This window comes from Fundulus heteroclitus, chromosome 16 (assembly GCF_011125445.2).
Source record: "Fundulus heteroclitus isolate FHET01 chromosome 16, MU-UCD_Fhet_4.1, whole genome shotgun sequence".
NCBI lineage: Eukaryota > Metazoa > Chordata > Actinopteri > Cyprinodontiformes > Fundulidae > Fundulus > Fundulus heteroclitus.
In genome coordinates, this window is record NC_046376.1 from 26993478 (window position 1) to 27007052 (window position 13575).

The window sequence follows — 13575 nt, forward strand, 5'->3', positions numbered from 1 at the left end:
TAGGTATATTTTCAGAGATTGTGTTTTGAATTTGTTTTACTTTATTTTACTTGCAAATAAGTCTCTGAGGTCGAATAGTTTTTTTTTTTTTTTTTTTTTTTTTTTTGACCAGAAAACCCGGTCTGCAAGCACATCGAGGATATGTATGGTGTCACGCGCGTGTGGGACTTTCAATGAGCGCGTGGTACACGCATCCAGTGCTCTTGAAATTTAAACAAACACATCTTTAGCGCTCCTATCGGGGTTTTTTTTGCGTAAATCTGACGCCATAATATGCCATTCACAATATGGCACACCCGCAGGCGGACCTTCGGTTGCGAGGTCGCACCGCGACACTTGTGACGCTGTACGGCAAAGCTGTCTCGAGGGGGGAAAGGAACTGCCAAGTAACGTTCAAGCGCTACTGCAGCTGAAGCACGTAAAAGTATGTCAACGATATGGTTATAAAAAAAAACGTCTCGGCGGCGTTATCGTTTGAGAAATGCACATAGGACGCGTTATTGCTGGACTCTTATTGTGTGTGAATTTGCCATGTCTTAATTGGCGTACAGAGATGCTAATTTCTGGATTCATTTCAGAAAAAAGGTCCACAGATTTAGCTGACATCGACAGATCTCTGCAATTTATAGGAGCTTTCGTGTGTTATATAAGATGCAATGTCCTGTGTTAATATTTAAACGTGTGATCGTCTCTTTCTGCCTTTTGTGCTAGTTCTGTCTGCAGGGGTTATATAATTAATTGTGTTTGTGTGCTATGCAGCACCTGGGGGACAACAGCCAGCTGTAATCAGAAGAGTCCTCCCTCTGCCTCCCTCTCTCGCTCTTATTCTGACCCTTCCTCCCTCCTTCTATACTTCCTTCCATCAGTCCTCCTAACTGCAGTCTGCATACAGGTCCAATCTACTGCTGCTGCTGCTGCTGCTGCTGGGTGATAGGAGAGAGTGGGAGGAACATTTCCCCTGCTTTGCCTCAGAAAAAAAAAAAAGAAAAGGAGAAATGACGAGACACCCTCCTGGAGCTGCAGAGGCAGGGGTGGATTTGGCATCCAGTTTCCTGCATTGCACAATATTTCCCGTCTGCTTGGACTAATAGAAACAAAAGGGAAAGACAAAGGAGAGAGGGTTGGTGGACAAGGAGGCGGAAAGGAGAAGGGGATCCACGAAAGAGGAGAGGGGAAGGAGGCGCGCGGGAGACACAGCAGATTGCAGAAGAGCGCTGGGAGAGTGGGAGGTATGAAGAGAGAGTGGGAGTCAAGAAGCTGAAGATGGAGTGAGCAACACTGCAGCAGAATGAGGGTCAAAGTGAAAGCAGAAGCCCAGGAGCCGCCGCGTGCACGCCACTCCGCCGTCTGAAGAAGCCAGGGGGGGGCAAGGAATCCACCGTGGAGGCGAGAAGGAGACGCAGAAGGGGGCCCGAGGAGGAGGAAGCCAGAGGTTCAACGCTCAAGATGGCTGCTGTGTCCTCTGCCTCTGACACCGGTAAGAAGCGTTTGTTTTATTTGTGGGGGGGGCGTATCCCCCCCACCTCATCCATCTTTCGGAACAGGTTCCGCATCATCAACCTTCATTTGACCACGCCGCCGCCAGGAAGCACTCAGCTCTGTTTCTTTCCCCAGTTTCCTCTAAATGGGGAAACTGTTGCTCCGCTTGGAATTAGCAACACACACACAGAAAGTCTCCTCAGCAGTCCTCGGCGCGAGCAAAATCAATGAAGTTCCCTGCGCTCCTCATAGCCTCCTCATCTCCTCATCCTCTCTCTCTCTCGGGGCAACGCGTTGCCTCTCCTGCCAGCTGCTGAGTGTCCACATTCAGCCCTGGTGCCATTTCATCAAAAATGTCTCCTTGACTTCTTACCTTTTTTTTTTTATATCATATCAGCCTATTGCTTTTTCCCCCCCCAGAGGTGCCAGCCACAGTCCCCCCTGCTAATAGCTCTGTGTGCGATCCCGTTGGCCAATCGGACAGCGGCTAGTGGTCTCCTGCGAGGGTGACACTGTTGTAATGTGGCCATAGGTTCATGTTCCCGTTGAAATACCCACGATAGATTCGTTATTCTCCCTGGAGGGTAGAGTCCACAAGATTTGTATTTTGATGATGTCACGCACGCTAAGCAGACTCCCGGGACCTTTTGGAAGAACAACTGGCCCGCAGCATCACAGATCCTCCTCTATACTTAACAGAGCAGGGCCGTGATGCTTTTCCCAGCAGAAGTGTTTGAGGCCAACATGGCCAGACTGAATCCCATTTCACCCTTTGCTTTTCATTTTTCCGCCTGAAAGCCTTCATTTCTGTGGGATATGGCGTACCGGTTGTTCCTCTGGAGTAATGGGGAGACAAGAGGTTCCCTTTGTAGCTCTTAAAAGCTGAAATAGTGCCTGGGCTGACTTGTGAACTTGTAATACACTCAGAATTGTAAATATTTGCTCAGTTCCCATATTCACCCACCGTAATGTGTAGTTTAAAGTCTTTCAGAGAATTGCGTTCTGTTTCACTAATAGGTAAGGCAAGGCAAGGCAAGGCAAATTTATTTATATAGCACAATTCAGTACAAGACAATACAAAGTGCTTTACATGATTGAGATATAGCAAAATAATAAAATGTAGATAGAAAATAGAATAAAAGCAAGTAGGGATAGAATGTAGTAACAAAAAAGAACATTAAAAACAGTAAAACTGTTTAACTAGAACAGTCAAAGGCAATTTTAAACAGATGTGTTTTTAATCTTGATTTAAGATTAAATCAATCAGCGGTTTCTGTAGTTTGAAGGATATCGATCTATTTCAGTCACATTCTTTTCTTAACAACAAAAAGCTGGACACAAAATTTCTCCTGAAAAAATATCACCGCAAGAACAAGAATCCTAAAAAAACACACGTTCTATGCGTATTACATTTATAGATACTTGACGATAGTGTGACGTCAGACTAATCGTCCACATATCTTCAAAGTATTACATAGTCGTGTACTTGTGGTGTTTAATTTACTTTAAGAATTATGTGCTTTGCGTTATGTTTTTTGGCTGGTATATTATCAAAAAGGTAAACAGTTTAAGTAGATTAAAGTAGATTTAGTTTTTAACAGGACACATTAGCCATTATGCTTTGTGTCCCGTAACAAGCGCAGAAACAACGTCCGCTGCAGGATCGATAACTGTTCACATAAGAAATACGGTCCCGTTTGTTTACCTGATAGAAATCAATGAGAATCGATGCCGTTTCAGCTCCATGGAGAAGCGTCCCGTTAAGTCTGTGGCAAGGCAGGTTTATTTATAAATCACTTTTCAGTAGCGAGGCGACTCAAAGTGCTGCACATGAACAGGACAAAAACAAGACAGGTGGCTGTTTAACCACCATCTGAATCAGGCTCATCAGCCTTAGTCTAATCGGCACGTTTTACGTTTGTGATGGTAGGAAAGAAAAACGCTTTCTCCCCCCCCCTTTCTGACCCATTTGCTGCAGTTCTCTTCCAATGAGCTATAAGGTTTTTTTTGCCCCCCCCCCCCACCCCCACCATCACCCTGCCCGCTGTTACTTACGAGCCATTATCAGGATGTTTGCCACTGTATGCCACTTTTTGTATGGCCTCTGACAGTGGATTTATGCAAGTTTATACAAGTAGATATTTCCTGACTCACGTGCTATTATTAATACTTTAACACCACGTACTCTCGTCTTTTCCATTTCTAAAAGCGGGTAAGATAAATGGCCCTCAGCGCTAATCCCAAGGGAAACAGAAATGCGTAGATTAATAACAGGAAGTTCTTGAAACTAGATACGGTATTTTTAAGGGATCGTTGGGGACACCAGTTACTGGGCCCGAGGTGATTATTACCAAAACCAATTATTTCTTAATATTCTCCACTGAGTCAACGTAGTCTAATTAAGGGTTGGATTCATCTAAACCCTTCACTTTAAGGATATGGAATAAAAGATGATCAGCCTTGCCTATGAATGTGGCCAATTGTTCATTAGGCAGTAAGAAGATATGTGACAGAGGCCTTTCATCACGGTTACCTTTTAAGCTCATCTAATGTGCTTCCGCTCTCATCCTGTGATTAAAATCTTCTGTTTTGGGTTTCCATTGTTAGCTTGGGCATAAATGAAATCCTTCTAAAACGTTGATGGTACCCACTTGCTTTTTCCCCCCCTCCCAAATCAAAGCCAACGAATCATCAAGTCTTCCCCTTCCCAGCCGTTGTGTCAGCTCTCCTTCTCTCTGTGTTGATAGTGGACCCCCGGGGGCGCCACCCCCCTGAGCGCCGGCTGCTGATCCTGGGCGGGCCCCGGTCGGGCAAGACCTCCTCCGCCAACACCATCCTAGGAGACGAGATGTTCGACGCCGGCACAGAGACGACCCACAGCAACGTGGGTCAGACGGAGATCTACGGCCGTCGGGTCACAGTGGTCGACACTCCATCTTGGGCCATCCCGGCCGAACCCGAGGACGACGAGGACGACGACGAGGAGCCCGACACGGACGACAACGCTGGCGCCGAGTCGGACAGCCCGGCTATGCCCCCGCCGAGCCTGGACAGCGAGGGCCCCTGCATGGGGGCCATCCTGTGCCCGCCCGGACCGCACTCCATCCTGCTGGTGGTGTCGATCGGCCAGCCCTTCGGTGACAGGGAGAGGAGGGCCGCAGAGGAGCAGCTGGGGGCTCTGGGCGGAGGGACCTGGAGGTACTGCATGGTCCTCTTCACCGGAGTGGACAAGCTGCCCAAAGGGGTGTTCATCGAGGAGCACATCGCCAACACTGGAGAGGCCTTGCAGTGGCTGGTGGAGAGGTGTGGAAGCAGGTAGGACAGCAATGTGCCCGGCAATGTGGGGAGTCTTCAGAGAGCACTGAATGTTTGGTTTATTGGTGACGTGGAAGAGGAAAACAAAAAAACTTCAGTGTTTCTGATCTTGTAGAAACACCTTAACCATCCTCTCATGAGTCCAGAAGGTTTTTCTGTGAAATCGGATTATTTCTCTGCTGAAATCGTCTCAGCTCAAGGTGATCATATATTTAAAAAATTAAAACTGACACACACAAAAAAAAAAACACACAACATTCTCAGCCTTTCAGAGAGACCAGAGTTTCAGGTCAGACCTTCAGTTAAAACAGAAACAGACTCTTTAATGTTTGCCAGGGAAACCAAAACCAACCCAGAAAAGACAAGACTTATAAAACAAATACAAACATTATTATTATTTCATTGATACTGTCAGAGCTGCATTGTCTTGTCTGAAAGCAAATTGGTATCTACTGTACATCACTGATGCCATCACAGGGCCCAAAGCGATCTCAGCCGTAGACTTGTTTCTGGTGACGGTGAGGATGGTCTTTGAGTTCTTCACTCTGGAACAAGCTGCCTTTTTATTTCCCCAAGAAAAAAAATCTGACTCATCTTACTGCGGGCCAATTTCATTAATTTTAAAATGACGTTGCACAAGGCTTACTTGTCATTAGCGCGAGGTTCCGGTAGCATCGATGCGACATCACCATAGCTTCAGCAGCATTCTGAATCCTGGGGATGATTTCAGCCGTCAAGCCGAGGCTGATGGGTTTTATAGGGACTTTATGTGACAGACAAATGTGTGAAATGAAATACTGATTTCTCTTTGTTTTCCTTTCACCAAAACAAATCTGAAGAGCACGGTGTGCATTTGGGTATACTATTGTCATAGACAATACCACCTAACCCAAGACCAAGGCCCAACCATTGGGAGACAATTTTCAAGACCACTACGGTAATCATAGTAATGTAATTGCTTTAAATGTTGACGGAAACAGCAAAGGCAAAGGTTTTTGGAGCTACAAACCAGCATTCGAAGGCAACCAGGAGTTTCACACGATGTTTACCGGGAACAGGAATAAATTTAGCAGCTGTAGTGTTGAGGAAAAACAGAAATCCAGCGACAAGACCAAGACACCTGGGGTTGACTACCACGACACAAGCGCACACACCCCCTTAGCTCCTAAATAATATGGAGCCTCTGGAGGAGCTGCAAAGATTCGTGGCTCTGGTGGAAGAACGTGTCTGCAGATTTTCCATGCGTTCCCCAAATCCGGCCTTCGTGAGAGACTAACTAGAAAGAAGTCCTGCTGGCCGCCAACCAGAAGTGTTTGTAGGTGAAGCAGCCGTGTGGAAGAAGAACACGCTGCAGTCAGATGAGACAACGGTTGCCTCGCACATCATCACGCGTGTCAAAAGACGAACACGCCACATCGGTCTGCTCAGACTAGTCCTTAGGTGAGGCGTGGTGGCGGCAGCGTCATGCTGTGGGCAGGGACAGGTGAAGCAGACCTGAGTCTGATGAGAAGAAGATGCAAATGCACACCACGCTTTTCAGGTTTTCATTCGTCAAAAGTTTTTTTTATTTGTAAAACTAAATACTGGTATTTTTTTTCTGCAGGTATCATGCCTTTGATAACACCCTTAAAGAGTCAGAGGAAAACACCCAAGTACCTGAACTGATGGAGAAGGTGGAGGAAATGGTCACCGACAACCAAGGTGTGCAGATATAATTTATGCCCCCAACTTTGGTTTAAAGTTTAAAGCGACGGGTTTGTGGCGCTGCTAAAAATAGCCCCACCGCTTCTACGCTACTCACGGCGGCTTCTATGATCGTTGCATTATTAATCCAGACACCATTTGTGTTACGGAGCTGACCTAAAATGACTCGCTGCATTATTTATTGCTGCCTTCGCGCGCAGGCTGGTACTTCGAGGTGAATGAATTGATCCTGCTGGAGGAGGAGCAGGCCCGGAGGGCGCTGGAGGAGGAGAGGATGAGGATGGAGGAGCACGCCAGGCAGAGGGAGCAGATGATCGGAGGACCTCCCCGAGGTACGAGGGCGTGCGTGTGTGTGTGTGTGTGTGTGTGTGTGTGTGTGTGTGTGTGTGTGTGTGTGTGTGTGTGTGTGTGTGTGTGTGTGTGAGGGCAAAGTGAACATGTGTTGTAATGCCGACCAGATGGGCGCCCGGGGGGAGCGCTCGCTATTCGGTTCTGCTTAGATTCTTTCCTTTTTCTGGCCCGTCCTCTGCAGAGTTGAGGCTGCTGCTGCTCGGCTGGAAGGGCGTCGGCAAGAGCTCGGTGGGAAACTCCATCCTGGGCCGTCGCTTCTTCGAGTCGGGCCAGGAGACGGAGCTGTGCCTCAGGAGGCAGGCGCTGGTGTGCGGCCGCCGGGTCACCATCGTCGACACGCCGGGCTGGGACTGGTTCTCGGTGAGCCGGACCCCCAAGCGGATCCGGCAGGAGTCTCAGCGCGGGGCCGCCCTGCTGCGGCCGGGGCCCCACACCCTGCTGCTGGTCCTGCCCGTGGTCTCGTCCCTCACGGCCAGGAAGAGGAGGACGCTCCTGGCGCACATCGAGACTTTGTTCGGAGACAACGCGTGCCTCCACACCATGGTGCTGTTCAGCTGCGGCGACTGGCTGGGACACACGCCCATCGAGGAGCACATCCTCCGGGGAGGGAGGGAGCTGCAGAGACTGCTGGAGTACTGTGGGAACTATTACCACGTCCTGGACAGCAAGACGCCCGGCAAGGACAGGAGCGTGTCGCTGCTTCTGGACAGGATAGAGGAGATGATCAGGGAGAACGGCGACAGGGCCTTCCTCCCCATCCAGACTGAGTGGTGTAAGTCGCACTGTTTCATTCTCAGTCTGCTGTTTTTCTCCTTTGTTTTTGCCACACACACAAAAAAAAACATCCCTCCAAAAGGCAAGGCACGGCAAATCTATTTGTAAAGCACATTGCAGTACAAAGATAATGCAAAGTGCTTTACATGATTAAAATATAGGAACATAAAACAGAATAAAAGCAAGTTGGAATAAAGTGTAGAAACAAAATAAAACATGGGAGAATAGAAACTAAAAGCAAATATTAAAAACAGTTGAACTAATGATGTTTCAGTATAATAGTTTAACTAGAACAGTCGAAGTCAACCCTAAACAAATGTGTTTTTAAAAAGTCATCGAACACATTTTATATCAAATATAACCTGCGTAAATAGATTAAAAAAAAACCTCAGCTGTCAAATTTTGATTTCATTCATTAAGGTAAAAAGCTATCCATACAAACCGTTTTAAATCATGAACAAGCTATAAGTAAACCCCGTTTTTTTGTTTAATTTAACGAGGCACATCCACGAAGTAGGCCAAAAGGTCTCAAAAAGTACCACATGACTTATCGGTGCTTTATTCCATTGATTAGTTGAAATAATAATAAAGACCTTATGAAATCTAAAATCTCATACATGGGTGTCCTGGCCAGAAGGACAGCAGCTCAAGACAGCGCTACAGTAAAACACATGCAAACCAAATTTAACACATTACAAAACATCAAAGGTCACCAAAAAAAATATATAAGCAAAACTAAAACAAGTCCAGTTGATTTCTTTAAATCATGACAAAATGTACACAAACTCAACAGCAGATGAAGTCATTGACAGTTTCCATCATCTCTAAGGATTTGGAGCAACAGCGATCCACAGTGACATTATCCAAGGAGAAAACATGGAGAACCTTCCCAGGAGTGGCCTGCTTGTCTAAATTACTTCAGGATTACACATTAGCAAAGCATCTGAGGAAGGCATAATAGAAACCAGAACCAAATCTAAAGCAGTGCAGGCCTCATTTACTTCAGTTACTGCAGAGTTTGGGACTCAGAAATAGACAAATGGACAGAACTGGCATTCATGGGAGAGACGCGAGTTAAAATGCTTTGCTGAGCCAAAAGAACTCACAGGCCCGTCTCTTATTAGCATCTCAATGATCCCCAAGGCATTTGGCAAAATATCCTGATGAGGGGGAAAAAAATAAAACGTCTGTATTGTTACATGTGGTGTAAAGCTAACAGCTAGCATGATGGCTTTGAACATGGCTTTGCAGCAATCCCTCATACTGAGCAAGCATGAAGCGACGGTGATAATGACTTAAAGCATCACCTGCAAGCCCGTCTCTGCAATGGCTACAAAAAAACAAAACAAACGAACGGTTTGGGGTGGGCAGCCTAGTTAAAGTCTCTGGTTGGACACGACTTAGATGCTTTGGTTTGACCCAAAGGAGAGTGGGCCAAAAGTGTTTCACAGCGATGTAAACGATTCACCGCCTGTTGCTGCAAAAGCTGGACGGCAGAAGCTGCAGCCGAGGATGGCCCAGGCGTTTACTTTTTAACGGCTTCTCTCCCTTTAGTAGAAACCCACCCTCTAAAAGCTGCTTTTATGGATTTACTCAGGTTATATTCAGTTGACATTAAAATGTGTTCGGTGATGCGAAACATTCATGTGTGACAAAAAAAAAAAAAAAGCAGATAATGAAACAAATCTGTAAAGGGAAATAGTGGTATTGTGATTTACTTTCTACAGTTGGCCTTTTTCAGAACAGTTTGGTCTGGAGCGGGTATATCTCTATCTTTGTCACGTCTCACAGACGACCTCTAAAGCTGCTCTGAAGCTGAGGAGGCCACCGCCTCCTAATGCTCGTATCGCCTACGACCGCAGTCCTGTAGCGGCAGAGACGGATCTGCAGGCGGAACGTTTAAACGCGTCGACTTACAGCACGATAGGAATGTAATGCGCTCGTTTCGAAATGAGCTGGCCCCTCCACAACACAGATGTGGTCCGGCCTCCGGCATCCATTACTCCTAAACTCCTTTCTGTCACTCAGCAATAATTTTTCGCAAGCATAAGCAAGCTCCATAAAGAAGCCCTTCAGCTGCGTGCACAGGCATCGTCGGCTCCTGCCTTCCAGCTGAGCGCGGGTAAGAAGCCGCACTGCAACCCTTACCGCTGAACCGATGGGTCTGGAGTCGTCAGACCAAGGTGCCCGCTCCGTTTCAGATGCAGACGTAGCTTTTGCTGGAACTATAGCCTAACCTCGCACAAATAGAGAAGTCTAACCTTTAGAGTACATTATTCATTGGTGTAATAGGAAATCCGTTAAGAAACAAAATAGTAGAGAAAAAAACGGCGGCACAATGATTGGCACCTCTGCTCTGATTATTGCAACACATTTTTGACATTATTACTACAAGCTTGGAGCAGAAAGCGGGACCGTTGACCATTCATCTGTGCAACCGAGGTGAATTTCTGTGTCGACTTGCCCAAATGTTTGTGCTCATTAACCTGCTGGAAAAAGGCCCAACGGAGCCCATCTGATTTATCTTTTAATTCAACTCACAAAGAGTGTGGGAATGTCCTCGTTGCCTTTGGAAGAGCAGCGGTCCGCGGCATCACAGATCCTGTACCGTGTGTAACCGTGGTCCTGAGGCGCTTTCCAACATATTTATCCTTTGTTTTCACGGCTGAATTCAAGCCCCCTTCTCCATCATAGTTCAGTAAACACGGAGCCACAAGCTCATCGCTGTCTGATTACGTCATTCGACTATCAGCTGGGATCACTGGTGTGCAGCGGTCTACTCGCATTCAGTGGTTTCATTTGAATACGGGCAAAGCTGTGCCATCCTCAGTCCGCCTGCTGTCTGCTTCACTTTGCCCCGATCTGCTAATTTTAAGGATCGTCTGGCGGCTGTACCGCCTGCTTGAAAATGTAAAGGAGACGTTTGTAAAGAAACATTTTAAAAACTGCTGCAGCTGAATTCAGTGGAGCTGCAGGGATCTTGTTAAAAACGTATTATCTAACAGAGGATTCTTCGATTCCATCATACAAATTAAAGGTTGGTCTTTTCTGTGTTTTTCAGGATAGGAAAGGATAGGATAGGACTTTATTGATCTCACAGTGGAGAAATTTACTTGTCACACATCGGCTTAATAAACAAAAAGAAAGGAGCCAAAAGGAGGAAAGGTGCATAAGGTATATACAGTGTGTCCATATATGTACAGTGTATCAAGAATAAAAAATAAAATAAAAGTACAGGGGAAATAAAGCAGATATTTAGGGTGACTTATGTATGCTCAGGTGACTTGTATACAAATGGATTGACGTTTTACATTAAGTGGTATCAGCTAAGAGCAACAGTGAGGTAGTGAGATAACTATACAGCTGAAGTTGCTTATTAAACAGGATTATTTAGCAGTATTATTGCACAGGTTATTGCACAGTGTATTAAATAGTTATTGCACAAGTTATTACAGTTATAGTGCAGCATTGTATAATCTGATAGCAGCAGGAATGAATGACCTGCGGTAGCGCTCCTTTTTACAGACAGGATGTCTAAGTCTGTCACTAAATGAGCTGCTCAGCTCCTCTACAGTCTGGTGCAGGGGGTGGAAGGTGTTGTCCATGATGGATGTGAGCTTGGACAACACCCTCCTCTTAGCTACTTCCTCCACAGAGTCCTGAGAGCAGCCCAAGACAGAAGTGGCCTTCCTCACCAGCTTATTCAGCCTCTTTCAGCGTGTGATTTGAGCTGCTGCGATAAACGGCACATTTCTCAGTGCTTTTTAAAATCCTTTCCAGAGCTGCCAACAAATAGATCTGAGACAAAGTCGATGAAGTTTGTGTAATCTGTCGTTACAGCCTATAAACGCTGACGTTTTATCTTTTTTTCCCCACAGTGAGCGAGGAGAGCTCCTACTCCTCGGACAACACGGAGCCGGAGGACGACTGCCGGGGATGTCAGCTGCAGTGACGAGACGCCCACCCCGTCCGCCCCGAGTGTTTGCCCGCATCGTCTTCTGTAGACCCCCCGAACATCACCTCATGTAACATTCACCTCATCTAACGCGTCCCTCAGTGACCACATTCAGGGAAGAAGGAAAGGCTTAGGAACAAGAGTCGTGACACGTGGCTCTCTGTTACCAAGACCATGCTCACTGTTGACTCGGCGAAGCTCAGCCTACGCCGACCAGGGAACGGACTCCTGCTCTGCTGCTGCTGCTGAAAAGACAGAGGCGCAGCGGCTCCACAGAGAGGAGACACACACACACACACACACACTCATATTCTGGATAATTGCCTTCATTAAAGTTTGATTAGGGTCTGCTCAGGGAGCCAGGGGCCGGACTGATCCCCTTCAGGGGGAAACTATTAGGAACAAGCTGATCGACACGCCACAGACCCACCCGGGGAGGTTCTGTGGGTTTAGACTACGAGAGGCGGTTCCCCTGTGCTGAAAGAACGCGCGTTCAATTAATGTAGACTAGTGCAGATTCTGTCGCACCGCTGCGTAGCCTTTCTTTGTCGAGGAGCAGGAAAAGAGCGAAGGGAAGGCCGCCTTGAAACCGTGCAGCCTCAGATCCCAGCGGAGCAGCTCGCCCCTGCTGCCGTCACGCACCCAGCGCAAACATCGACTGGGCAGATTCCTCTCCGTGCCTCAGCTCAGCGGGGGAGGGGGAGGGGGAGGGGGGGGGGGGGGGCAAGGAGCTGTCTCCTTAAACCGCTACGCCAAGCTTTCGCATGCTACACAAACTAAATAACCTCATGAACCAGGAGCTTTTAACTACCTGCTGACCTTTTTCTTTTCTACATCCATGAGACGTCGGCTCCTGACATGCATCGTGATGTTTTTTGTTTTATTTATGTTTTTTTTTGTTTGTTTGTTTGTTTTTTTATTTTATCAAAAAAAAAAGAAAGAACAAAAGTAGTATGTAGATGTGTATTCAGCTGTCCGCGGCATGTTAGAGACCACCGCATGCAAACAAACGAGTGCCTAAAGAGTTGAAGGCAGCCTCACTTCTTATTCTTCTGACTCTAGCTTGAAAACAAAACCCGTGACCCTCTCTGGTGTGGCGTTCAAGGCCTTCCGCCCCATCCGTGTTTCCTGCGACGGAACGAAGAGACAAAGGGCGGAAGAGGGAGGGGAAGGAAGTTCCCAGACGGCGACCAGCCAGAAGCCTGTTCAGCGCGTGACGGACACCACTGCCAGGCAGCCAAAATCTCCTTTTCTATACGAAAGAAAAAACCCTGACCCAGCCCCCCCTCTGTGTTTTACCGACTCCGCGCTTCTGCTAGTGACGTAGGCTACCGCAGCACTATGGCAAGCCGATGGGGCCAAATTCCGTCCGTACATTAACGCGCAGTTCCAACCCGTATTTTACGCTCGCGTAAAATACGGGCTGGAACTGCGCGTTATTGTACGGACGATAATTGGCCCCATCGGCTTGCCATACAGCACTCAGTGTGACGACGAGCATGCCTTTTTACCGGCGGGAGGTGGCGAAAAACTCTCACTCTGAGCCTTGCTCTACTTTGTGAAAAATGTCGTATATGCTGTGTATACCTGCAGCGTGGAAACACGTAAAGGTTCAAGCTTCTAGCAAAGCGTTTTTTTTGCACTGTGTAAGTTCTACCACTCTCCTGCAGCCAAAGTGACGTCACTGACTGCGGTAACTCTTGTATCCTCATCGTCGCCGTCAGTACTTTTGTTCATCCTCTGACAACAATAAAAGGTTCGACTAACAGCGAGTGTCTCTGTCTTTGACTGTCGTGCCTGACGCGGCTTTATATATTCACACGTTGATGTGTTCTGTTGGAACGTCGTGCGACGAACCGGCACAAGCTGGCGCATCAACGCCTGCAGCATGATGCTGCCACCACCACATTTCACCAGGGGGAGCCGGGAGACACGAGGTGTTCGTTTTCCTGCAGTGCTGACCGAAAAGTTATATTCAGCTTCGTTGGACGGGAGCC

The 13575-nt window shown here is 47.3% G+C and overlaps 1 protein-coding gene across 3 annotated transcripts; it reads left to right on the top strand.

Moving 5' to 3' along the window:
- The first annotated feature begins 302 nt into the window (after positions 1 to 302).
- si:dkey-110g7.8 (GTPase IMAP family member 8) lies at positions 303 to 12498 on the top strand. 3 transcript variants are annotated; one of them, XM_021321786.2, is made up of 7 exons: positions 313 to 424; positions 760 to 1477; positions 4227 to 4794; positions 6398 to 6495; positions 6699 to 6830; positions 7031 to 7621; positions 11502 to 12498. In XM_021321786.2, exons 2-7 carry the CDS (start codon positions 1447 to 1449, stop codon positions 11573 to 11575), a joined length of 1494 nt encoding a protein of 497 aa, XP_021177461.2. In that variant the 5' UTR covers positions 313 to 424; positions 760 to 1446; the 3' UTR covers positions 11576 to 12498. The 3 variants fall into 3 exon arrangements, with proteins under 3 accessions (XP_036004209.1, XP_021177461.2, XP_036004208.1); XM_036148315.1 differs by having other exon boundaries at positions 867 to 1477; XM_036148316.1 differs by lacking the exon at positions 760 to 1477 and having other exon boundaries at positions 303 to 424.
- The last annotated feature ends 1077 nt before the right edge of the window (positions 12499 to 13575 follow it).

Excerpts from the sequence above, each read along its gene's own strand:
- si:dkey-110g7.8 (XM_021321786.2), top strand. The coding sequence starts at position 1,447 with ATGGCTGCTGTGTCCTCTGCCTCTGACACCG. Across the intron at positions 4,795-6,397 it reads GTGGAGAGGTGTGGAAGCAG|GTATCATGCCTTTGATAACA; the intron begins GTAGGACAGCAA and ends TTTTTTCTGCAG. Across the intron at positions 7,622-11,501 it reads CCCCATCCAGACTGAGTGGT|TGAGCGAGGAGAGCTCCTAC; the intron begins GTAAGTCGCACT and ends TTTTCCCCACAG.